The following is a 24,109-nucleotide window of genomic DNA, read 5'->3' on the forward strand; positions in this document are numbered from 1 at the left end:
GTATTCTACAATGAGGCGAAATTATAAAAGTAGTATTTAGGTGGACATGTAACACACCTTACTTGATAACCAAATAATCAAATATCGACACGATTTTGGGAAGGAACAAAGAAACTAGCAACATGGTATTTTTAACAAAATCTTTACTCAGTATATATAGAATAAAAAACATACCAATGGCAATGGCGTCGAACCAAATTATCCACGTGCCAAACCAAATTAATGAATATAATTAGTAATGTGACGATGACAATTGAAGAAAGTGGATGTTGTGATATTCTATTGATATTCTTGGCAGACTAACCAAGTCAAGTATACATGATATACATGCTGCTTTGTGAAAGTAGCACGCATCATTATTCCATCCAAATCATTCAATATATATATTTGAAATTGTTGTCATCTTCTCCTCACTCACATTCAATTGCATTCATCACTTAAGAGAAAACATTCAGAGGCACTTTCGCATTTCGTCGACTTCTCTTACCTTAAGTTGGTATTTTTGAGTTGATCTTTTTTTTTGTTTTAACTGAATATTGAATTCTGCATATAACACAATAGTTAGCTTGTCTCATGGAGTAGTATTCTATAGATTAAGATTTGGCTAGGTTAGTGGCTGCTTTTATTTGAAGTTGTTGTATTTGAACACCATGTTTCTCTAATTTTTAATGACAGGTGATATGGAGGGTGATATGCATTTCAGTCATGATCATCCATTGATTTCCTTTCGAGATGAGATGGAAGAGGATGCATTTACTGATAACTATCATTCTTGTAAAATTTGTGGTTTACCAATTCTATTTGCTCCCTCCTACACTTGCACCTTCGCTGCTTGTGATTTTTTTCTGCACGAATCTTGTGCGCACAAAATCCAACCAGTAATCATCCATCCCAATCATAAAGACCACGCCCTTTGTCTCCAAGTAGGAAGTCCCAATTTCTTCTACAAAAGTGTAGATAGCGATTTTAAAATGCATCCTTTGGATGCAACAGCAGTGGATGATGTAGAGATCAAAAGCAAACACAAGAGCCATCCACCTCACCCTCTCGTGGCTCACTGTAGACAGATTTTGACTCGTTGTGATGCGTGTGGGGAGAGACATGATGGTTTCTTCTTCTCCTGCCAACAATGTAAATTCTGGATTCATCAAGACTGCACCATACTGCCTACCACTCTCAACCTCCTCTCTAATCCTTGGCCTTTCCTTCTCGTATATTCTATTCCTGCCATTTCCCAATATTATGAGTGCATCGTTTGCCTCAAATCCTTGCTTCCTACCCATAATGCCATCTATTTGTGTCCCCAAACCTTCCAGTTTTCTCATGTCAGATGTGGACTCGAGAATATTCAATCCAGTACGTAAGTATATATACTATAACCCATTCACTCCACTTCATATATTAATATCGATATATTCGTTAATTGCAGAAACAAGGCTAGAGTTGATCCAACTGCCGGATGACGAGTTTGACACATTTCCAAGTTTGGAGATCCGTACATACTCCCAGCCTGATGAGGATCCTAGTCATGAAAATGAGAATTTTCATGAGCATCCTTTGATCCTAGTTGGTGATGAGGAAGATGGTCACACTTACAAACTAGTGTGTGATATATGCATACAAACCATTACTATTCCATCTCCATTTTACAGATGCTCTCAACAAACTGGCGGCTGCTCTTTCCTTGCTCATAAAGTTTGTTCAGAGCTTCTCCCCATTATCAAGTTTGTGATTCCAATTGGTTATGGCAGAGATACAATTATGGCAGAACCTTGTCCAAACCAGGCCAAATGGTTCTTCAATTCAATTTTTTTCTGTATGTTCTGCCATCTTCCTTGCAATGCACCTTGCTACTTCTTTTCTGAGATAGTTTTTCGTTTGTATGATATCCCCTGCATGATGGTTAATCTGTCGTGCATGGCTGCTCCAAGCATTATAAAGCACATCTCACACAGTCAACACCTTCTCTTTCGCACCACTGCCTATAGGCGTGCCTCCCCCGTCAGTTGTTGTTCCCGTGGCTGCTTTCTTTATGATGTCTATAAGTGCACTATCTGTGATTTCTGCATTCATATAAGGTGCGCCTTGCTACCAAAAAGGGTTCGTTTTCGTGAATTCGATCAACATCCACTGAACTTGATCACTACCGGTACTAGTAATAGTAGTGGTAGTGATCATGATATATGTGAGGTGTGTGAGGAGGGTATAGAGTGCAAGTATTGGTTCTACCACTGTGCTAAATGTGACTACTCTTTTCACATAAACTGCATTCCCTCGGTTGGCTATTTGTCCAAAGTCAAGTTTGGAGGCAAATTTGATATTCCTTGTCACTCTCATACTCTCACACTTAAACGGATGCTTACTTACGGAAGAAATGAGAAGTGTGGGCATTGCCACAAAATCATTCCGGGATTGGTAGATCAAGCGGCTTTCTCCTGTTCACAATGCGATTATTGGATTCATTTTTCTTGTGCAAGGGATTCATTCACCTCCTCCCAGGATTGTACATCCTTGGTTTTCGAGGAAATCAATGAAGGGGTAATAAGCTTGATGGAGACCGACGAGATTAACTAACTGATACCGGCATAGTATCAACAAAGGAGGCGACGGTTGTAGAGAATCCATAGATAGAACCAAGTGCCGAGGAGGAGCTGCCCTAGGTGATAGAATATTAGAATCAGGGACCGAGGAGGAGCTTGCGTCGAGTGGACAAGTGTCACCAAGGAAGGAGAAGGAGGAGAAGAGGCAGCGCCATTCTGTAATGTGAATATTCAATCAGAATCAGAATCAGAATCACCTTATTTAATTTTGCCTCTTTACTTTATCGCAAGTTTCGTTCTTCCCAAACCCTAGTTTGGGCAAATCCCGGTTGCTCGACGGAGACATTCAGCGAACTGACCACATCTATCCCCACGATCTTGTTTATGTGTGTTGGTTTTACAAACTTTGATTTGGCTCTCTTTTTTTAGTCTATATTGGGGACAATAATAGAACTTGCTTCGGATCGTTCAATTTGAAAAATTATATCTCATATTTAAATATAGAGTATTTAGTTTGGTTCACAAAATTAAATTATAAATAAATAATTAATACTCCATATAATAATGAGAAATAGCCCCTATAGTCAGTTACAATACACTTAGATCCGGGACATATCCATTCTTTGACTATCTATTCTCTTTGTTCTGTTTTTTTAGTATATGAGAACATGTCTAGGACAATCAATATCATTATTCTTATTTTGTTCTCTTTATCATTTTCCAAAAATACATTAAAGCAATTTATGGAAACATATAATACTAAAGTTTCATTTTGGTCCTTAATATATTGCGATTTTTTTATGTGGGTCCAAAATATTATCTTTTGAATTATTCGGTCTCTCACATTTGAAATCGGATTACATTTAGTCCGAAATGGACGAAACTGTTAAAATTTAACAGTCAACATGGATTTATCGGATTTTGACCCGATTAATCATTTTTAATTAATTCAAAAATAATAATTATTATTATAAATAAAAAAAAAAACTTTTATATTATAAATTAAAAATAATCCCCTCCCCCTCCAACATCTCCACCGTCTCCTCCGCCCTCCCCGCCTCCCGATTCCCCCTCATCGCCCCCACCACCGTCGTCATCGTCTCATCCCTCAGCCTCACCCCCTCCTTACATCATCACCCCCTTCGTTGAGAATGCAGCGGCGTCTTTTCCGATTTCAACCCCACTCATCCCCTCCCCCTTCCTCCCTCACCCAGAAACACCCACATTTCTCTCAAACCAATCCACCGCCTTCGTCCTCGCCTGGGCCCACTCCCGCCCTCCAAATCCTCATCAACGATGAGAATCAGCAGCAGCTGGAGCAGAATGACCCTTTTACCCCCAAGCCCACCCCCTTCAAGAGACCCCATCTCCAGCAACAATTCTTCTGTTCACTCACCAAGACTCCGACTCTCTCCAACGCCCTCCACAGATACGGCGTGGACCCACCTGCAAAATTCAGTCTTTTCCACAATAGGTCTCAGAAATTCTTGACCCATTTCCACCACCACCTCCGCCACCTGCGCCGCCGTCTCCGCCTCCACCTCCGCCTCCGCAACAATAGCAATCCTGAGGCTCCCCACGATTAGGTTGTTCCTTGCCAAGTCCTTGTCGATTAAGATAAATGCCAAGGGCCAGGTGAGCCAGCCTCATTTTCCGGTGCTTTGGTCAATTGGTTCGAGGCAGAAGGCGGATAAGAAGGTCATTTCCGGGTGTTATGTTCAAGCATACACCAATGGGGATGTCTATGAGGGCGAGTTTCATAAGGGGAAATGTAGTGGCAGTCGGGTTTATTACTATTACATGAGTGGGAGGTATGAAGGTGATTGGGTTGATGGCAAGTATGATGGCTATGGCGCTGAGACGTGGGCTCGGGGCAGCCGGTATAGAGGGCAGTACCGGCAAGGCCTTAGGCATGGTTTCGGAGTATATAGAGGGCAGTATCGGGAGGCGGGGGGCGGCGGAGATGGTGGAGATGCTGGAGGGGGGAGGAGGTGGGGTGGGGGAGGGGGGGTTTATATAATATAAAAGTTTTATTTATTTATAATAATTATTATTATTTTTGAATTAATTAAAAATGATTAATCGGGTCAAAATCCGATAAATCCACGTTGACTGTTAAATTTTAACAGTTCCGTCCATTTCGGACTAAATGTGATCTGATTTCAAATGTGAGGGACCGAATAATTCAAAAGATAATGTTTTGGACCAAAATAAAAAAAATCACAATATGTTAAGGACCAAAATGAGACTTTAGTCAACATATAAACAATATGACAATTTTATACAGTTAGAAAATAGTATTTTCTCCGTCCTATAGAAATAGGCCATTTGGGATCGGCACGAGTTTTAATGTGTAATTGATAAAGTAAGAGAGAATAAGAAAAAGTAGTTGAAATTATGTGATAGATTGTGAGGCACATAAAAGACAAAGGAAAAAGAAGGATAATAAAGTTTTTATAAATTGATATGGACTATTTCAATGGGATGAACGAAAAAGAAATATGGCATAGTATACTATTAATGTACTAGAATGCTATCCACCAATAAAAATAGATTGATTTTATTAAACATACCAAATAAAAAAAGTATATAAAAAAAAGTATTTAAACGACGAATGAGTTAATTAATACTGGTAAAATATAATTTCAGAGTATCTGCAATTTCGGTCTGTTCGTCAACGTACACTAATCAAGCCCCCTTTTCATTTTTAAATTTGAACTAAAAATAGCAACAAAACTCATAAATTTTCACCAAAACACCAACAAACTCACGTGTTTTTTTAAATAAAAACAAAGAATTTCCTCAACAAAGCATTTCTTAATTTGAATTAGAAACCCAATGCTCTCTCTCCTGATTCTCCCTCTCTCTCAAAGAAATGCTGGAAATCTGCATTTGCATGTAGAAATCTGGAATTAGCGGTTGGAGAATTACGAAAGAGGCTGTTCCTTTATCTTCCGACACTTACAATTTTATTTGAATTTGAAAAAATGGCAGCAAATATAGGGATTATGGACAGTGCTTACTTCGTCGGGAGAAATGAGATTCTTAGCTGGATCAACGACAGGCTTCACCTCAATCTCTCTCGTATTGAAGAGGTAAAATGATATATTTTAGCAATGTATATGAAAACCTATTTCATTTTCGGTAGAAATTGTTTATTTCCATTGTTTCCGTAGAAAATGATTGCACTCGAATTTTCGTTTTTCATTCAATTTCTGAATTAATTTGGTGCAATTCGTAAATTAGGTCACGAGAAAATGTACATTTGGGAGAATTTCTCGTGATTTTTGTTGCCATTTGGTTAATGTACTGTTTTGGGGTTAGGCTGTTGCGCTGTTTGCTCCATCTTAAAATTTTGATTTTGAAATATGCATACAGTGAGTTTTTTGGGGATTTTGTTCTATTTAAAAGTGCATAGTCCATCAAAGAAACTAAATCATAGTGTGTAGGGAGTATATGCAGGTTGAATTCGATTTGCTGTAATACACAATATCCTTCTTATCAGCCGTGTGTTTGAAGCAATAATTCCAATTCAGAGACATTTAGCTGTGTGAATTCATCTAATAAGCTAACTTTCTATGCAGTTGGTCTTGTCGTGATCTAAAATATAGACTGTGGTACTTTCTAACCATTTAATTGTTGCCTTCGCAAGGGCTTCTATCTGGATTGACACTGTTGAATCATGTTACACGCTAAATGAATAAATAAACTTCAACTGCATAGTATACATATCTGGATTCTTGAAACTAGTATTTTGCACGTACCCCAATCTATGTCAAAGTGTGGCAGTTAGTGGAGTGAACAATTTGAATCAGTATTTTATTCTATGCAACTATGCAAGGTGTGTCTCTCATATAAAAGATCAGCATTGTATTTATATTATAATCATCCTATTAGTGACAGCTTCGTCTGTTTTTTGTGTTGATTAAAAACTGAAGCTTTTGGTGTAGGCTGTTATGACTGTGGTTGAAACTTCGTGTACAGCAAATTTTACAGAACCAAAGGAAGAATAACTACTAATTTGGATTATTTATATGTGTACACGTAGAAATAAGTAAATCGGGGCATAAATATATATTAAAATTATGCCTATTTCTATCATCTTGTGTGTCAGTGAAAGCTAGTTTGTATCTCTTTTCGTTGACTGAAGAGCTATGCTCGGTTGATATCGTGCTATATTCTCACTATACGCATTCATCCAGGCTGCATCTGGGGCTGTGCAATGCCAGATGATGGACATGACTCACCCAGGAATCGTTCCCATGCACAAGGTGATGACTTCATTTTCTTGCTCTTTCTTGTTTTGCTCATGCCTAATCTTAAGGTATTTCTGACATCATTCAGTTGTAGGTGAACTTTGATGGTAAGACTGAATACGATTTTATCCAGAATTACAAAGTGCTTCAGGATGTTTTTACAAAACTCAAAATTGATAAGGTACTCCTTTGCTTTGTTCATATATTCTGTTAATTTTTGTTTTATCATATATCTAGCATTACTGCTATGAGAATACTTCTCCCAACTCAATTTCCAACTAATAATAAGCTTCTTTCATATAACCTTTCTCGTCATGTTTATTGGAGCGTAAAGTCTTTGTATATGGTTTTGTTCTATTACCATAAAGTGCTACCACAATTCCAGCATAAAGTGTATTTCTTAATCCTCTTTCAAATTATTGCAGCATATTGAGGTCAACAGACTTGTCAAAGCAAGACCATTGGACAACTTGGAGTTCCTACAATGGCTGAAACGCTATTGTGATTCTGTAAATGGGGGTCTAATGAATGAGTAAGACCTCCTTTAACTGCTGATTTTGAATTTTCCCCAACTGAAATTAGTCACTGAATCACTCATTCCTTTTCTTCTGTATTGACTTTCCAGGAACTACAATCCCGTAGAGCGCAGAACTAAAGGTGGAAATAGAAGTATCAGGGGTCCACTGAAGAACCAGAAGTCATTACAGACAAACAACTCTGTTAACTCGGGCTCATGCGATGAAGATCCAGTGGTTCTTAGAAGAAGTAGAAGTAATATCTCTATTCTTTTTTCCCATTTTCTTTATTACTTAAGCTTCCATGCTAATAAATTCTGACCTTCAGGCATTGGCACCAAGAATATGAAGCCAGGGCCCACCTTGTCTGAGTTCCAATCAATGACGAAGGAGGTATAATGCTGGACTTTTTGCTGTATGTTGTTATCTAGAATGACACTATTGGCCTTATCAGTTTCAATTTGTGTACCTTCTGTTTGCTATCAGTAAGAAACATCAAGAAACGTCTTTATTCAACATTTTTCTGTCAGTCTCATCTGTTCTCGACATAGATATTCTTGCTCCGTACATCTTTTGTGTAATCTGACAATCTTTAGTTATATTTCTTGGCCATCCATTTTCAATATTACTGCTCTTCATGTTTAACATACGACCTTGTAAATCCAGTTTTATCTCATTGCTTTCTTAAACTTTGATGTTTTGCTTTGTTTTGATGAGGTTCCGTAATTTCAGATTACTGATCTCAAAGTTTCAGTCGATCTTCTGGAAAAGGAAAGAGACTTCTACTTCGCCAAATTGCGTGATGTAGAAGTGCTTTGTCAGACTCCCGAGTTAGAAAATCTTCCGGTAAGAACTATACTTAGCATACTCACATTTTCTGGAACTGGTACTAATGGTGTAACTGCTGCATTAAACGTACTCATGTCCGTAGTCATTTCTGACCTTTCAGTCCGTGTCGTATATGCTTAGGAAACGTAGACCAATACTAAACTCGTCGGTATATGTATCTTGCAGATGTCTGTGGCGATAAAGAAGATTTTATATGCTGCAGACGAGAACAAGGACGCTCTTGCAGAGGCTCAAGAAATAGTGTCTGAGTTGATAAATGCTGAGCAAACCGGGTTGTCCGATGATAGCTGAACACTAACTCAAGAGTAGAATCTAAATGTGCCATGGAAGAAAGGATGCCAAATCTCTTTATTGCATCATTTTAGTTCAGTACATCTGCTGAATTTGGAAAGCATTTGTTGGAAATTTGTGTGGCACTTTGTTTTAAAATTTGTGACAAATTTATGGAATCTTGTGGTTTCATATTGAGGTGGTTTATGCCAAACTATTGCTCATTTTTCAATTGTATTGTTAACTATCGACTTTGACCAATTAATTCTGAAATATATGATAATCCAAATCTATGAGTTTATATTTTAGTATGACAACTAATTCCTATTTTGAATACTAAAATTGATAGTTTTGGATGATGAAATATTGTTAGTTTCATTAACCCTTGCATTAAAAAAGGAATGCTCCAAGTGGTAGTATGGTTAATCCAGATCCTAAAGATTTCGGGTTTGAGTTCACCATGATATAGTCTTCAAAATTTATTTCTATTTATTAAAAAAGAAAAAGTAATTATGCGAAAGTGCAATATTTAGTTTTTAAAGGGTTAAAAAATGTAGTGAAGGAAATTTGCAATTTGCAGAGTAAAACATTAATTAAAAGATTCAAAATCAATCCGATTCCAAAAGGTCGCAACATCGAGAAATCGATCAATCTAGCTGAGCTTTGAGGTTCAATTGAGGAATAGATATGGAGAAATTGATGTTGATAAGATCCTTGAGCCGGTCAATTTTGCGCAGATCTCAAGTGTTTTCATCCGCCGCCGCCGTCGCCGTCGCCGCCAACCAAAAACTCCGTCACCTCCACTTCTCATCTCCATCGGTCCCCGCCTCTTCTCCAAATCAGGGTATTACTCTATTTATTTGATTTTTTTCTGGATTATCTGTGTTCAGACTGAGCTGTAGTTATGCATGCGCAACATTTCTTTGGGTTTTCCTTTTTGTGATACGATTATGGAAAAGAGATGGTATATTCCTGGAGTTTAGCTATAGGCCGGATTAGTCTCATGTTTGCGTTCTCGGAATTGAAGAGTGAAATTGACGAAATTGTGAATTTTCTAGTCATTGTTTGTAATTTTGTTTTATAAGAAGCAAACAGAAATAGGAAATGCCTGCAATTTGTTTGCTCCAAAATATGTATATGGAACGAAAGCTTTGTGAGCATTCTGGTTTGATTTTTTGTACTATGTGTTTTCATTCGATGGTTTATCTCGGCATTAAAAAGAAGAAGTCGAAGGATTCGAGTGTTTCCGTTCCATGCTCATTTCTGTAGAACTTGACATTTTTGCCTCTGTTTCATTCTGCAACATTAGATGTGGAGCAATGGAATAATTTCTTCGTATTTGTAAATATTAGTGGATGATGCGCATGCGTATAGTTTTATGGAACAGGATGTAGGGCAATGAAATTAGGATATTTGTCAGGTATGGCCTGTAAAGTTGCAGATATTATGCATAGATGCATCTCTCTCTAATCAAAAGGATGCATAGGAAAAAAAATTGATGCATATGTTGTGATTGTACCTACCTACTGCTTAATTAGATCCTGGTAGGATTTATTTTACCTGCATATTTCTTTTAAGCTGTGTTTTTGTAAGCTGTTTCATGGCTATCTTGACCTGGATGGTGCATGCCACTTATGTGCATTTGGTATTTCTCACCTATAGATTTCCGGCATCCTTTTGTGCAAAATCTTGGGAGCATTCGCTCTTTCAGTTACGATATTTCCAACTTTCCTGCTATCGAGGACCCACAGATTAAACGTGCCTTTAAAGACTTGATGGCTACAAACTGGGATGACCTCTCACCTGCAGTCGTCCATGACGTGAAGAAGGCATTATCCAAGAGTACTGAAGACAAATCTGCCCAGGATGCCCTGAGAGATGTTTTCCGAGCAGCAGAGGCTGTTGAGGAATTTACAGGGATCATCATGTCTCTGAAAATGGAACTGGATGATGCTATTGGACTTAGTGGCGAGGTACTATGAATTATGATGGTTTTGATTCCATAGTGTCTTTCCTGGTTGTATCTGATAATCGGGTTTTTGGCAGAACGTGAGACCACTGCCAGAAGACTATCAGAAGGCAATTAAGACACTCTTCAGCAGATACACTGAGTATTTGGCTGCGTTTGAGCCGAAAGAGACCTATTTGAAGAAGAAAGTTGAGACAGAGTTGGGATCAAAGATGATATACTTGAAAATGAGGTGTGGTGGCCTTGAAGCTGACTGGGGAAAGGTATAATTCCTCTTCATAATTATTGATGCAAAACTTGAGCTCCCCCCCCAAAAAAAAATAGATGGCATATATTTCGTAATTTATCCAATTAACATTTCACCCCTTAGGGTGTTCTTGATGAGCTTTGTAAACAACCGAATAACTTCCAAAATTCAAAGAAAAAAAAAGTAAAAACAAGTTGCTGATAGTGGAGCATACACCCATAAGCTTCTTATCTTTAGGATGTAAAACAACTCTTAAGCCTGAATGATTAGGTAAATCTAAAATCAGGAGTGAGCCACTTGTGGGAATTGTCACTGCAACCATTCTTGTCAATCAGCTCGAGGTTAAGGATCGTGTTTCTGATACAAACTATTTGTTTCCAGCAAATATTGTTACTGATCACTAGTATTGGAACCCTGTCACTGCTTAAAAACATGAACTATTCGCCACCTAATGATCTTATCCTTGCTTTTTTTCCCATCAAATTGCAGGTTACAGTCCTCGGGACTTCTGGACTCTCTGGTTCTTATGTTGAGCAACGAGCATGAACTTCAGAAGACAGGTCACAGAATCTCTGCTTTGTGTTTAGATCCAATTTTTAGACAATGGCCATTGGAAAAAAAGTATCTTCTGCCATTTTTTCTGTTTCTAGTAGCATGTATGCTGAAACATGTCTTACCATCAAGTTAGTTTAATAAAAATAAAGGCAAACTTCTCTGCTCTCCAATGCTATTTTGATTAATCCGCGTTTGTCTTTAATTGGATTGTCAGTTTTTTCTAGTTACCCATTTTTCTATGGCTTATTTGTATTTGAAAATAACCATCTTTTATCCATTTGTCTTATAAGTCAAAATATAATAATCACTGACAATTTATGCATCTTTTCTGGAGTTGCAATAGTCAAAATAATACTATTGTTTGCATTAACCTTATTGTTTGCCTTGCAATTTATTGTTACAACAGCAGAAACCTCAAGATAAACAAACTGTCTGAATTAAACATTAAAATTAAGCACTATCATCCCTGAATCAACCAAATCTTAGTACTTGTAGCCATCCTCATATTTGTAGTTGTCTTCATACAACGAATGGTTATTGGTGAAATTGTCCATGCTCGGCATCGTCTCTTTCTTACTCTGCAATGAGAAAACCTCTAAAAAATGAGCAGCTACGTGTACATTGATGATGTCATTTCTGCTAGTTATGTTTACGTACCCTTTGGATGATCTTCTCGAATGCTTCGGGCCGGTTTTGTCGGATGTATCCCTCAGCTGCGGCGACAATGTCGTCAGGCTTGGTGAAGGTGTCCTTCATGTTGGGGACGTACCATATGTTGATTTTCTTCTGGCGTGTGACGATGTAGGGGCGCACCACGTTGTTGTACACAGATGCGGCTCCATTGAAGTATGGTATGACTAGCCCGCAGGTAAATATCAGCTTCGCATATGCCCAAAAGGGAAGCCTAACCATGGAGAAGGTTAATTTAGTCAGGCCTGTCATGTCAAATTGTGCGTGAGTTATGGTTTATATCCCAACTTATTGGTCATTCAATAAGTATCCAATGTTATTCATAATTCAATGAAATATACATTCATCTTAAATTAGCAAATAGATCATTGTAATAATATCTACTAACAATCTTAAAATTAACAAAAGTTATCAAATACTGCCACGTCCAAAAAAAAATAAGGACATTAGAGATGACATGAGAATTAATACATAATTGATAAAGTAAAATAGATGAGGATAAGAGTAGTTAAATTAGTGTCAGCGGACAGTGAGACTTATATTATTATTAGCGTTTAATGGTCATTAGTGGTTTAAGTTGTAAATAAATTGACGTATATATGTAATGAGTTTAGGAGAAGTTTCCATAAATGGACATAGGATAATTTTATGGGACGAACGAAAAGAGAAAATATCTTTTTTTATGGGACGGAAGGAGTAGTAGTAATCATTTTCACTGAACTCTTTAAACATCACATTTTTTTAAAAATCTCATACTTAAAATAAGTGCTTGTTTATGATAGCACGGAGGGAGGAAAAAATAGAATGTTGATATAGTGACCTTGAGGTCACGGGTTCAAACTGTCACTCATTAGGATATTTTCGGGCTTAATTCATAAACCCCGTTGAGTAGGATTGGTCGGATTTTGTCAAATGCGGGTCCGGTACACATGTGATAGTATGAATTAATTAATTTAGATTAGTACTCCATCCGTCCATTATTTAAAGAGTCATTTTGACTTGGCATGAGTTTTAAGAAATTATTTGACTTTGTGAAGAAAAATAAATGAAGATAGTGAGTGGAATGGGAGACTCATTTAAAGTATTAGTTTTATGTTGAATTGTAAGGATAAAAGGTTAGTGGGATATGTGATCCGCATACTAAATATGAAATAAAGTAGAATCGTGAGTAAATGCAAAAAGGTTCTTTAAACAGTGGATAAAGGGAGTATACAACTATACTATTTCCATCATAGTTTATTGAAATATCGAACAACTTTTCCAACAAAAAATTCCTCGACTTGTTGAAATGCTGATGTGTAAAAATGATTCCAATTGGACTCCATCCCAATAAGCATCACAGACCCTACTATCAGTCAATCCACTTTCACTCCTCCCTCCACCACCACCATGGGGTCTCACCACCACCACCACCTCCCCGCCGCCCCCTCCTGTCACTGCCACTGCTACCACCAACCCACCTACCCTCCCTGCAACCCCCAACCTACCTGCCCTCAGCCTCCAAATCCCCACATCCTCCCCATCTCCATTCACCCCTCTCCCTCCCCCCAAATCTACCTAAACACCCAAGAAAGCTACATTCAAGAACCAAGCCCCACCGCCATTTCCTCCCTCCTCCGCCGCATCGCCGCCCTCGAGTCCGCCTTCCTCCGCCGCTCCCCCTCCCACTCCCTCCGCGACGCCGCCGCCCGCTCCATCCAATCCCACTTCAGAGCCTTCCTCGTCCGCAGATCAATCACCCTCCGCCACCTCAAGGATTTGGCATCGATCAAATCCAGCCTCGGATTCCTCAAATCTAGGGTTTCTCACAAGACCCACTTCGATTACGACGCCGTTTACCGTAAAGCTGCGAACTTGCTCCTCAAACTCGACGATATTCAGGTGGGATTTCAAATTTGCGTTTAAATTATTGATTTTTAGGTTTTGAGTGTGTTTGATTTAACTTAATTTATCGTAAAGCTTCAACTTTGCTCCTCAAACTCGTCGATATTCAGGTGGGATTTCTAATTTGTATTGAAAGAATTGATTTTTAGGTTTTGGGTATGTTTAGTTTAATTTAATTTTATCGTAAAGCTCCAAACTTTGCTCCTCAAACTCGATGATATTCAAGTGGGATTTTAAATTTGTATTAAAAGTATTTATTTTTAGGTTTTGGTTATGTTTAATTTATCGTAAAGCTTCGAACTTGCTCTTCAAACTCGACGATATTCTGGTTGAATTTAATTTTGTATCGAATTTTAGGTGTTGGGTAAGTTCGAATTGATGTGTGGTGGATCTGATCTGATTAATCGTTTTGTGTTTGTTTTGATTTTTTGAAGGGTGGTGATCCCATGATTAGGAATGGGAAAATTTCTTTGAGCAGAGAGTTGTATAAATTTTTGGATTTTATTGAAGGGGCTTGTGTGCAGAGGAGGTTTGTGAAGCAGAATTTGAGATCTAGGGTTTCCAATATTGAGAATAAACTAGGCAATGTCGAATCCGGGTTTTCGAAAAGGGAGAAGCTTAGGGGTTTGGTCGAAAGAATTGATAGATTAGCTGAGGAGCTAGAAGAGGAGGAGGAGGTGGAGATTGAAAAGCCTAAGGGTGAATTGATCATGAGAAAGTATAGTGTTTCTGCGAATCCGAGCAGTGGTGGTGGTGGTTTGGTGAAGCAACGCGATGGGGTTGGGCCGAAGGTGAAGAAAAACGTGACCTTTGCAGAGAATGGGAAGGTTTATCGGGTCTTGAGGAGACCTTATCTAGAGGATGGTTTAGATGATGAGGAGGAGGATGAGGAAGAGCTCGTGGATGATCTTAGTCGGGAGATTGAAGAGATTGGGGTGTCAACGAAGGATGAAGTCGAGGATGGTTCCTTGAGCAGTGAGGGTGAGAAAGAGTTACATTCTTTGACGAAGCTTGATGAGGACGAACGTGGTGAATCCTCCGTGTTCTCTGCACCATTGCCTGCGAAGATGGAGAGGCGAAGCGGCTGAGGTTGAGTTGAGGTACAAGGTAGATTAACATTTTGATGAGATGGTGAGTGTTGTGACTTTAAAATTAGTAGGCCAGGTTGGATTGGTGTTGTGATAGTACTATGTTAGTTTAATGAGACATTGATTGAAAGTTTGGTAGGGATATGACCATTTATTCTTCTTGTGTAGAGGTGATGAATTGTACTCCCTCCATCCCAAGGAAGATGACCCCTTCCTTGGGCGACACGAGAATTTATGCAATTTTATTTTGTGTGTGGAGTGGAGAGAGTAAAGTAAAAGAGAGAATAAAATAGAGATAAAAGTGTTTCCATATATAGTAATGAGTCATCTTTGTTGGGACAAATCAAAAAGGAAAGTGGGTCATCTTTAGTGGGATGGACGGAGGGAGTATTAACATTTTGATGTTATCATTGTTGGAATTAGTGATGAAGTTGTGCTTTTTTGCTTCGTGAAAATTGTGTTTTTGAAGTTGTGTTTTATGCTAAAATGATGTCACTTTACAATTGATAAACTAATGCTAAAAAATGAAGAGGTGGAAATTACAAGTTCAGGTAAAATATGTTTGCCTGATAGAATTTGTAGTAAAAAAAAGAGACCTCAATTGAAATTGAGAAAGTAAGTGAAATACACACAAAAAAAGGGCCATGCCAAGTTTCATACTCTTTTTTATTTCATAAAAATAGACTTAAAATAGTAATTTTTTCCTATAATAAGGTGAGCATAATCTACCCTAACAATATTTTAGTCACTTTTATTTTTATCTTTCTCATACTTTAAGTTGTGAGCATTTTTTCTTACCACTATTATTTAAACTTTTATTTGTTTTTGGTACTGCCTAGATTATATAAGTTGTAGTGTTATACCATCGGGATTGCATAAAAATCCAATTATCAAATAATCAAAAATAAATTACAGTCCAATTGGGTTCTGGTTAATTTTTTTTGTGTGTGGCTATTTTTAATTAACGAATAATTGAACAGTTCAATCGGTTAACCAGTGATTTTACTTTTTAGTTCGATTATAACCAAACCAACCTGGTATACACAAAGATCAAAGTTCAAGTTATTTTTCAAATAAAAAAATAATTCCAAAAAATATTAAACAAATAAAAAATTATTTTAATAAATTGAAGGGGGCTTTTTAGGAAATTAAAAATTATTTCCCGGCAGAGAAACTCCTTTTTAGGCGGGAATTATCGCCATTCATTTTCTCCTCAAAACACTCCAACTTCTGCTTCCGCCGCCGTCGCCGGAAAGGTGAAGTTTCCTCCTCCGCTTCTGTTTCCGGTTAAACCCCAACTTCTATTCTTTACTTTATTATTCTTAGTTGCTTGCTTGTATAGCGTCGGACAATGCGAAGCAATTAAATTACTACTCTATTTAGGGTTTTCGTATTAAATAAATCTCAATTAAATGATGAATCAGAATACGATTTCGTCGCCATTTGTAGAGATTCAAGTGCTGACTTGTTTAATGTGTGTGTGGTTTTACTTTATTTCCTTTTTAGTTTTACTTTATTAATTGAAGTGAAGTTTATTGTGAAGGGGAAGTGAAAATTGTGCATCTAAAACCCCCAAAAATTAACTGCTTGATGTTTGTTGAACTTACACAAGGTTTTTGATTACACAAGGCCTTGAAATCTAGCTAGTTATGGATTATTGATGATTATTGAAGGCTTGTGACTGAGATTTTGCTCTCATCTCTTGAGAAAAGCTGACAAAAATCCTAATTTGTGAGTATTTTGTAGAGTTGGCATGCTTTCTCCAGCATTTCATGCTTGAGAAATCTGTTTCTTGAGCTTTTAGAGTTAGAGCTGTGTGTGTTTGTGTGTGTGGTTCTGTATTTTTTTAAATTTATTCATCATATTTTGTTCTGTTTTTTTTGTATGTTGATCAATGTGAAATTTCATTCAGATGGATGGGGATAAAGTTATTTTGGCTCATCACGGGCAATGGCAGGGACACATATACCGAACTAGGACGGAGTCACTCATCTTCTGGCCGGTGCTGAAGACGTCTCTGGATGAATTCATGGATCTCGTGCATAGCATTGTCGAGGCTGATCTGACCAAATACAAGTATGTTCTGTATTGTCTGGTCTCTCTTGAGGACTCTCAAGTGAAATCGAGAATCTTTACGACACGAGATTTGCACCGTGCTGCCAAGATGTTAGCAACGCCTAAATTCTTCGTGACTCTTGATTGGAGGAAGCCCCATAAAGAATCCCCTCCTTGTAATGATCAGATTCCAACTGTCCAGCGTTTGCAAACTAGTGTTGTTTCTAGGAACAAACACCCTCGTCCACCTTCGTATAGTCCACCATCTACGTATTATCCACCATCTGCGTATTACGGAACAAGGCCTAGCTCAGCACCGGTGGCCAAATCAAAGGCTGTCAACCAGCCTAACAAAGTGGCAAAGGTTTTTGAAGGTCAAACTGCTGGGAAAAACTTATGTGGCATTGATGGAGGTAATCACGACGAGGTGCGCTCAGATGACGAGGATAAAGTTATTGTGGCTCATCAGGGATGTTGGCGGGGACAAATATACAAACCTGCGATGGAGTCACTCATCTTCTTGCCGTTGCTGAAGACATCTTTCGATGAATTTGTGGATCTCGTGCATAGAATTGTCGAGGCTGATCAGACCAAATTCAAATATGTTCTGCATTGTCTGCTCTCTCATGTGAAATGGAGAATCTTATCGACACAAGATTTGCACCGTGCTGCCAAGATGTTCAAAACACCTAAATTCTTCGTTACTCTTGATTGCAGGCTCCCCACACCATCCCATCCTACTAATGTGGTCAAGTCAAAGGCTTCTCAAGGTGCATTTGGTGACAATCAAATTCCAACTGTCCATTGTTTTCCAACTAGTGACGATGAAGATAAAGTTATTCTGGCTCATCACGGGGAATGGAAGGGACAGCTATACCACTCTGGGACGGAGTCACTTATCTTCTGGCCGTTGCTGAAGACATCTTTCGATGAATTCGTGGATCTCGTGCATAGAGTTGTCGAGGCTGATCAGACCAGATTCAAGTATGTTCTGACTTGTGTGATCTCTCATGAGTACTCTCAAGTGAAATGGAGAATCGTATCGACACAAGATTTGCATCGTGCTGCCAAGATGTTCAAAACGCCTAAATTCTTTGTGAGTCTTGATTGGAGTGACCCCACGCCATCCCCTCCTTCTAATGAGGTCAAGACAAGGGCTTCTCAAGGTGCATTTGGTGATGATCAAATTCCAACTGTCCACTGTTTTCAAACTGGTGATAGTGAGGATAAAATTATTGTGGCATATCACGGGGATTGGGTGGGACGGAAATACCAATCCGGGAAGGAGTCACTCGTCTTCTGGCCGTTGCTGAAGACATCTTTCGACGAATTCATGGATCTCGTGCATAGAATAGTCGGGTTTAATCAGACCATATTCAAGTATGTCCTGCATTGTCTGGTCTCTCATGAGGACTCTCTAGTGAAATGGAGAATGTTATCAACACAAGATTTGCACCGTGCTGCCAAGGTGTTCAAAACGCCAAAATTCTTCATGACTAGTGATTGGAGGCTCCCCGCGCCACCCCCTCCTTCTAATGAGGGCAAGTCAAAGGCTTCTCAAGGTGCATTTGGTGATGACCAAATGGATGTCAACCAGCCTAACAAAGTGGCAAAGGTTTTTGAAGGTCAAACTGCAGGGAAAAACTTATGTGGCATTGATGGAAGTAATCACGACGAGGTGAGCTCAGATGATGAGGATAAAGTTATTGTTGCTTATAACGGGGATTGGTCGGGATGGAAATACCAATATGGGACGGAGTCACTCTTCTTCATGCCGTCGTTGCTGAAAACATCTTTAGATGAATTCATGGATTTCGTGCATAGAATTGTCGAGGCTGATCAGACCACCTTCAAATATGTTCTGCATTGTCGGGTCTCTAATGAGGACTCTCAAGTGAAATCGAGAATCCTATCGACACAAGATTTGCACCGTGCTGCCAAGATGTTTAAAACGCCTAAATTCTTCGTGACTCTTGATCGTCTCCCTACACCATCCCCTCCTCATGAGGTCAAGTCGAAGGCTTCTCAAGGTGCATTTGGTGATCAAATTCCACCCGGCCATCATTTTCCAACTAGTAGTCGTGGACTCAACTATGGGAAAGGTAATTATTACGAGGTGAGCTCAGATAGTGAGGCTTCTCAAGGTGCATTTGGTGAGCGAATTCTAGCTGGCTATCATGTTCCAGCTAATGGTCATGGACTCAACTATGGGAAAGGTAATCACAACGAGGTGAGCTCAAATAATGAGGTCAAGTCGAAGGCTTCTCAGGGTGCATTTGGTGATCGAATTCCAACTGGCCATCGTTTTCCTACTAGTAGTCGAGGACTCAACAATGAGAAAGGTAATCACAACGAGGTGAGCTCAGATGATGAGGACTACAAGAATGAGAGTTGGGTGGAGGTGGTGCGTAAAACTATATACGATAATTTAGGGTGGGAGGAGGACGAGTACTTCATCCCGGAGGATGTGCCATGGGGCAGACTCACGCCTCCGGTGGGACTTATCATTGGTGGTTTAAACGAGCGAGTCCTGAGGAGCAGAAGGATTCCAATGGAACACACATTCGAAGATTGGTGGCCGAGGGTGTTGTCTCGCTTGCCCGGTTGTGGGGTTGCACCGGCTGGTGAGACGGTTACAGAGGTGGTCGATGAGACAGTTGTGGAGGTGCTTGATAGTTGGTCTTCTTGTCTAAAGAAATCCAGCGTTTAGTGCTGCACAAATATGTGATGTTGAATTTCCTCCTATTTTGAGTAAGCATTTTTGTACTATGTTTCTTGTCACTTTGTAAATTAGTGATTTATGGGGTGTCATTTCTGCCCAATTCTCCTCTCAAAATTATTTAATGAAAAGTCTCAAAGAAAAGCCCCAAGTGCGGATCACGTGGTAAAAATTGATCAATTAATTATTAAGAAAAATATATTGTGGGATAATGTGTATAGTGTGTAGGATGAGAATCTTATGATATATAATTAAATGTAGTATGCCAATTGTAGATGATAGAGTAGAACTTACTTTTTCTTGCAATTATAGATTGGGTCTTTGATATAATAGAATTTAATTAGAAGTTTTATGAACAATTTTAATGTAAAATTATTAAAGTAACGTAGAGATAGAAGTTGATTAATTTAGGGGGACAGATCAAAATGATAAAAGTAGATTATTTTTTGAGGAAGGATGGAGTATACTGTTTCAGGTGGTATCCATAATATCGTCGAAATCGAAGCCCATGATAAAAAAAATTGATGGACACCTTATTACTAGATTCCCAATCCATTCACAACTCTTCTATGAAATCGCTATACATAATCTAGTTATCAGTGCACTCCACCTGTTCGGTAAAAGCCCCAAGAGAACCCCTCAATTATAGCAGCGATGAGGCGATTGTTGTTGAACTCTGTTTCTTCTCTGAAGCATTACTCTTCATCTGCATCAGCATCAGCATCAAACGTGCTTAAACCCGGTGACATTTTGAAGCAATCCAGAATATTTTCCATAGCCGAAGTCGAGGATTACTCGAAGCTAACACACGATTATAATCCACTCCACTTTGATTTGGAATGCGCCACGAAAGCCGGATACAAAGACACTCCTATCCCGGGATTGCTCGTTGCTTCCCTGTTTCCGAGGATCATTGCTTCCCATTTCGTAAGTGTTTCTTCTTTCAATTGCACATTTTGTTTTAGAATTGATTCCAAGTATATGTGATTGATGATCATTGTATCTTTGTTTAGCCGGGGGCGATTTACGTGAAGCAAACGCTGGAGTTTAGGGCGCCGGTCTTCGTTGGAGATGATGTTGTTGGTGAAGTGCAGGCAAATAGCATTAGACAGATCAAAGATAAGTTCATGTAAGAAATAAAACTTGCTTTTTTTGTCATGTGAACTTGTTTCTTTATTGAATGGTGCGTTGTTTCTTTGGCCGATAGGGTGAAATTTGCGACTACTTGCCGGAAAGATGGTGGCGAGGTCGTGATTGGTGGTGAGGCTACGGCGATTCTACCCGCGCTGGCTGTGAATAGAGACGGCCGGTGTTGATCGAAGACTGCAATTTCTACCTGCCTTTTTCTTGAATGCTATGAGTTTGCCTTTTTATCTTTCTTTGTTGCTTAAATTCTATTTTCAATCCATTGATTTTGAAGGGATCTTTTGATTCTTGATTCTAAGATGTTAGTACATTTGAAGAGACTATTAAATTCCATCATTTTTAGCTAGTCCAACTTCAGAAATTGTTTCATACTCAGACTATCAAAGTTCTTTCAGAGTAAAAAAATGAAGATCGAGAAACATCAGCAAATATTGAAAGCTTGCATATTCAGACTATCAAGGTTCTTTTAGAGTTAAAAAAAGATAGAGAAAAATAAAAACATATTGAAAGTTTGCATATTTACAAATAAATAACTTAAATCATATCAATAGGTTACTAGTCTCCACCAACTACTAGCTTTGCTCACTTTATGGTTTTCCCCGCGAACTTCAAACTCGGTGAAAACACCCATTAACTTGGCGATAATAGCCAATTTCCCACTAGTTAGATCCGACGTGGCACATCATGAAATGGCATCGCTTACAGAACCTCTAATTAAGCGACGTTGTTTGGTGAAACATCCAACTGAATCCACGTATAATCATATACATTTTGATGTGCCACATCAGACTTTTTTTTGTCAATTTTAAAGTTCGTAGGAAAACCCAAAAGTGACATAGTTGATGATATTAGGTTCTAATAAAGTAATAGCAATTCATTAATTATTAGCCTCCCCGTTTTAACATAATATACCACATTTTCGATTAATCCTATGATTCCTACCAACCTAGATCAACCGTAATTATACTAACACCATGTCTAGACAAAGCAGTTGATGGTAACCACCCCTATTTTTACCGAAACAAAACAAAAATCTCAGGCAAACTGATGAAAACCAAACAAGAAATTTCATTTTTCAATTCCCACAAAAAACATTTCCAAAAAAATCGGATTGCACAATGCCTAATGTAGCTTGTACATAAAATCCCAAGATTCTACAATCTTGATATCATTTTAATCCAGAATCTAGGGAGGATGAAAGACGCCGACCGACGTCCGGATGCAGCGATCAACATTGTGAAGCCCGTGAACTTCGCCGGGGGGCTCGAGTTTTCCAACCTCACATACACTGTGATCAAGAAGGTGAAAGATATCAATGGAAAATGGGTGAAGCAAGAAGCTGACTTGCTGCATGACATAACTGGCTATGCAGCGAAAGGCTGTATCACCGCAGTCATGGGCCCGAGCGGCGCCGGGAAGTCGACATTTTTAGACGGTCTGGCCGGCCGGATCGCGGGGGGGGGGCTAATGGGGCGCGTGCCACTAGACGGCACCGACGTTAACCCGAGCCTGATCAAGAGGATTTCAGCATACATAATGCAGGATGATAGGCTGTTTCCTATGCTCACTGTTTACGAGACACTGATGTTTGCTGCTGATTTCAGGCTCGGATCGAGGTCCACGTCCGACAAAAGGCAGTGCGTCGAGCAGCTGATCGAGAAGCTTGGTTTATCGGTATGTCACTTGAAAATCCTACTCCTAAAATGAAACAGTTTAGACACTAACTATTGAGCAGTCATCGAGGAATACTTACATAGGCGACGAAGGGAGGAGGGGCGTCTCGGGTGGGGAGCGTCGGAGGGTGACGATCGGTGTGGACATCATCCACGGACCTTCTCTCTTGTTCTTGGACGAGCCCACTTCGGGTTTGGACTCCACCAGTGCTCACAGTGTGATGGAGAAGGTTCACGACATAGCGCGATCCGGGAGCACTGTGGTGCTCACAATCCACCAGCCCTCGTCGCGGATACAGCTGCTGCTAGACCACGTCTTCATCCTGGCTCGAGGGCAGCTCGTGTACCAGGGCTCTCCTAGGGATGTCGTTGGCCACCTAGGCCGGATCGGGCGCAGGGTCTCGAAGGGCGAGAACCCCATGGAGTATTTCATCGATGTGGTGCAAGAGTATGATAGATCGGACATAGGTGTCGAGGCGTTGGCTGAATTTGCTCTCACCGGAGTTAGGCCACCGCAGCTGGTGGCCTATGAAGAGATGCCGGCTTCAACGGAACTCCCGCCACCTAAACGGGGCAGCCACAAGCCGGCGGCAGACGGGCATCGAGCTTTAGCTAAAAAAAGGTAAAAGCTATACCTGCAGCCCGACTCCGGGATACTGCGCCTACTCGAGCGAGATTCTACAAGGGACGCCGACTCCTCACAGCAGCGACCACACTCTCAACAAAGACGACTACATGACCGACAGTGCCATCACCATGGAATCATACCGGAAATTTAACTCAAAGTTCGCCAATTCCTTCCTCCTCGAGACATGGATACTGATGCACCGCAACTTCATCAACATCATGAGAACTCCCGAGCTCTTTGTGTCCCGCCTTTTCGTCCTGACCATTATGGGATTCATGATGGCAACCATGTTCTGGCACCCGAAAGACAACGCTCAGGGCATCACTGACCGCGTGAGCTTCTTCATCTTCACAGTCTGCCTCTTCTTCTTCTCCTCCAACGACGCTGTCCCAGCCTTCATCCAGGAGCGCTTTGTCTTCATCCGCGAGACATCCCACAACGCCTACCGCGCGTCTTCCTACACTGTTGCTGGCCTCATCACGTACCTCCCTTTCCTTGCCCTGCAGGCGGCTCTGTATGCATCGATCGTATGGCTCCCGTTGAAACTTGATGGAGCTTTCGGATACTTCCTTCTCGTACTGTACTTATCGCTGATCTCAACCAACTCCTTTGTGGTCTTCGTCAGCTCAGTAGTGCCCAGCTACATCCTCGGGTATGCAGCTGTGATTGCATTCACCGCGCTCTTCTTCCTCTTCTGTGGCTACTTCCTCAGCAGCAACGCGATGCCGCGTTGCTGGAAGTGGATGCATTACGTCTCCACCATGACTTATCCGTACGAAGGGCTGCTAATGAATGAGCATCAGAAAGACAAGACCTTCGGAAACGTACCTGGGAACAGCATCCTTGAATCACTCGGCATAGGAATCGAACACAATCTCAAGTGGCATAAGGTTTATGCAATCCTGGGATGGGCTGTTCTTTACAGATTTCTCTTCTACATCGTTCTTCGTTTCTTCTCGAAGAATCAAAGAAAATAGGACGATTCACAAGAAAACATTCGAAAAAAATTAGAGCAAGACAAATAA

The 24,109-nt window shown here is 39.8% G+C and overlaps 7 protein-coding genes and 1 pseudogene across 9 annotated transcripts; 7 read left to right on the forward strand and 1 right to left on the reverse strand.

Moving 5' to 3' along the window:
- Positions 1-431: 431 nt before the first annotated feature.
- On the forward strand, positions 432-2,973 carry LOC121780866. The gene is made up of 3 exons (XM_042178505.1): positions 432-492; positions 676-1,356; positions 1,430-2,973. Exons 2-3 carry the CDS (start codon positions 681-683, stop codon positions 2,572-2,574), a joined length of 1,821 nt encoding a protein of 606 aa, XP_042034439.1. The 5' UTR covers positions 432-492; positions 676-680; the 3' UTR covers positions 2,575-2,973.
- Positions 2,974-4,682: 1,709 nt separating this feature from the next.
- LOC121780827 (microtubule-associated protein RP/EB family member 1A-like) lies at positions 4,683-8,738 on the forward strand. Its single transcript, XM_042178463.1, has 8 exons — positions 4,683-5,635; positions 6,743-6,811; positions 6,891-6,977; positions 7,222-7,328; positions 7,422-7,567; positions 7,640-7,704; positions 8,044-8,157; positions 8,326-8,738. The coding sequence occupies exons 1-8, from the start codon at positions 5,528-5,530 to the stop codon at positions 8,449-8,451; spliced, it is 822 nt and encodes a 273-aa protein (XP_042034397.1). The 5' UTR covers positions 4,683-5,527; the 3' UTR covers positions 8,452-8,738.
- Positions 8,739-8,982: 244 nt separating this feature from the next.
- On the forward strand, positions 8,983-11,371 carry LOC121780828 (succinate dehydrogenase subunit 5, mitochondrial-like). Its single transcript, XM_042178464.1, has 4 exons — positions 8,983-9,274; positions 10,093-10,403; positions 10,477-10,662; positions 11,136-11,371. Exons 1-4 carry the CDS (start codon positions 9,118-9,120, stop codon positions 11,190-11,192), a joined length of 711 nt encoding a protein of 236 aa, XP_042034398.1. The 5' UTR covers positions 8,983-9,117; the 3' UTR covers positions 11,193-11,371.
- Positions 11,372-11,510: 139 nt separating this feature from the next.
- Positions 11,511-12,143, reverse strand: LOC121781753 (HVA22-like protein a). Its single transcript, XM_042179445.1, has 2 exons — positions 11,859-12,143; positions 11,511-11,779 (listed from the first exon to the last, which is right to left on the reverse strand). The coding sequence occupies exons 1-2, from the start codon at positions 12,141-12,143 to the stop codon at positions 11,684-11,686; spliced, it is 381 nt and encodes a 126-aa protein (XP_042035379.1). The 3' UTR covers positions 11,511-11,683.
- Positions 12,144-13,246: 1,103 nt separating this feature from the next.
- Positions 13,247-15,030, forward strand: LOC121780825 (BAG family molecular chaperone regulator 8, chloroplastic-like). Its single transcript, XM_042178462.1, has 2 exons — positions 13,247-13,772; positions 14,210-15,030. The coding sequence occupies exons 1-2, from the start codon at positions 13,281-13,283 to the stop codon at positions 14,861-14,863; spliced, it is 1,146 nt and encodes a 381-aa protein (XP_042034396.1). The 5' UTR covers positions 13,247-13,280; the 3' UTR covers positions 14,864-15,030.
- Positions 15,031-15,163: 133 nt separating this feature from the next.
- LOC121780824 lies at positions 15,164-20,413 on the forward strand. Of its 3 annotated transcripts, none has more exons than XM_042178461.1 (2): positions 15,164-19,669; positions 20,353-20,413. In XM_042178461.1, exon 1 carries the CDS (start codon positions 16,776-16,778, stop codon positions 19,626-19,628), a length of 2,853 nt encoding a protein of 950 aa, XP_042034395.1. In that variant the 5' UTR covers positions 15,164-16,775; the 3' UTR covers positions 19,629-19,669; positions 20,353-20,413. The 3 variants fall into 3 exon arrangements, with proteins under 3 accessions (XP_042034395.1, XP_042034394.1, XP_042034393.1); XM_042178460.1 differs by lacking the exon at positions 20,353-20,413 and having other exon boundaries at positions 15,164-16,149; positions 16,776-19,740; XM_042178459.1 differs by lacking the exon at positions 20,353-20,413 and having other exon boundaries at positions 15,164-16,119; positions 16,776-19,740.
- Positions 19,910-21,135, forward strand: LOC121780829 ((R)-specific enoyl-CoA hydratase-like). Its single transcript, XM_042178465.1, has 3 exons — positions 19,910-20,564; positions 20,651-20,766; positions 20,845-21,135. The coding sequence occupies exons 1-3, from the start codon at positions 20,292-20,294 to the stop codon at positions 20,951-20,953; spliced, it is 498 nt and encodes a 165-aa protein (XP_042034399.1). The 5' UTR covers positions 19,910-20,291; the 3' UTR covers positions 20,954-21,135.
- Positions 21,136-21,874: 739 nt separating this feature from the next.
- Positions 21,875-24,070, forward strand: LOC121781896 (annotated as a pseudogene).
- The last annotated feature ends 39 nt before the right edge of the window (positions 24,071-24,109 follow it).

This window comes from Salvia splendens, chromosome 20 (genome assembly GCF_004379255.2).
Source record: "Salvia splendens isolate huo1 chromosome 20, SspV2, whole genome shotgun sequence".
Classification (NCBI taxonomy): domain Eukaryota; kingdom Viridiplantae; phylum Streptophyta; class Magnoliopsida; order Lamiales; family Lamiaceae; genus Salvia; species Salvia splendens.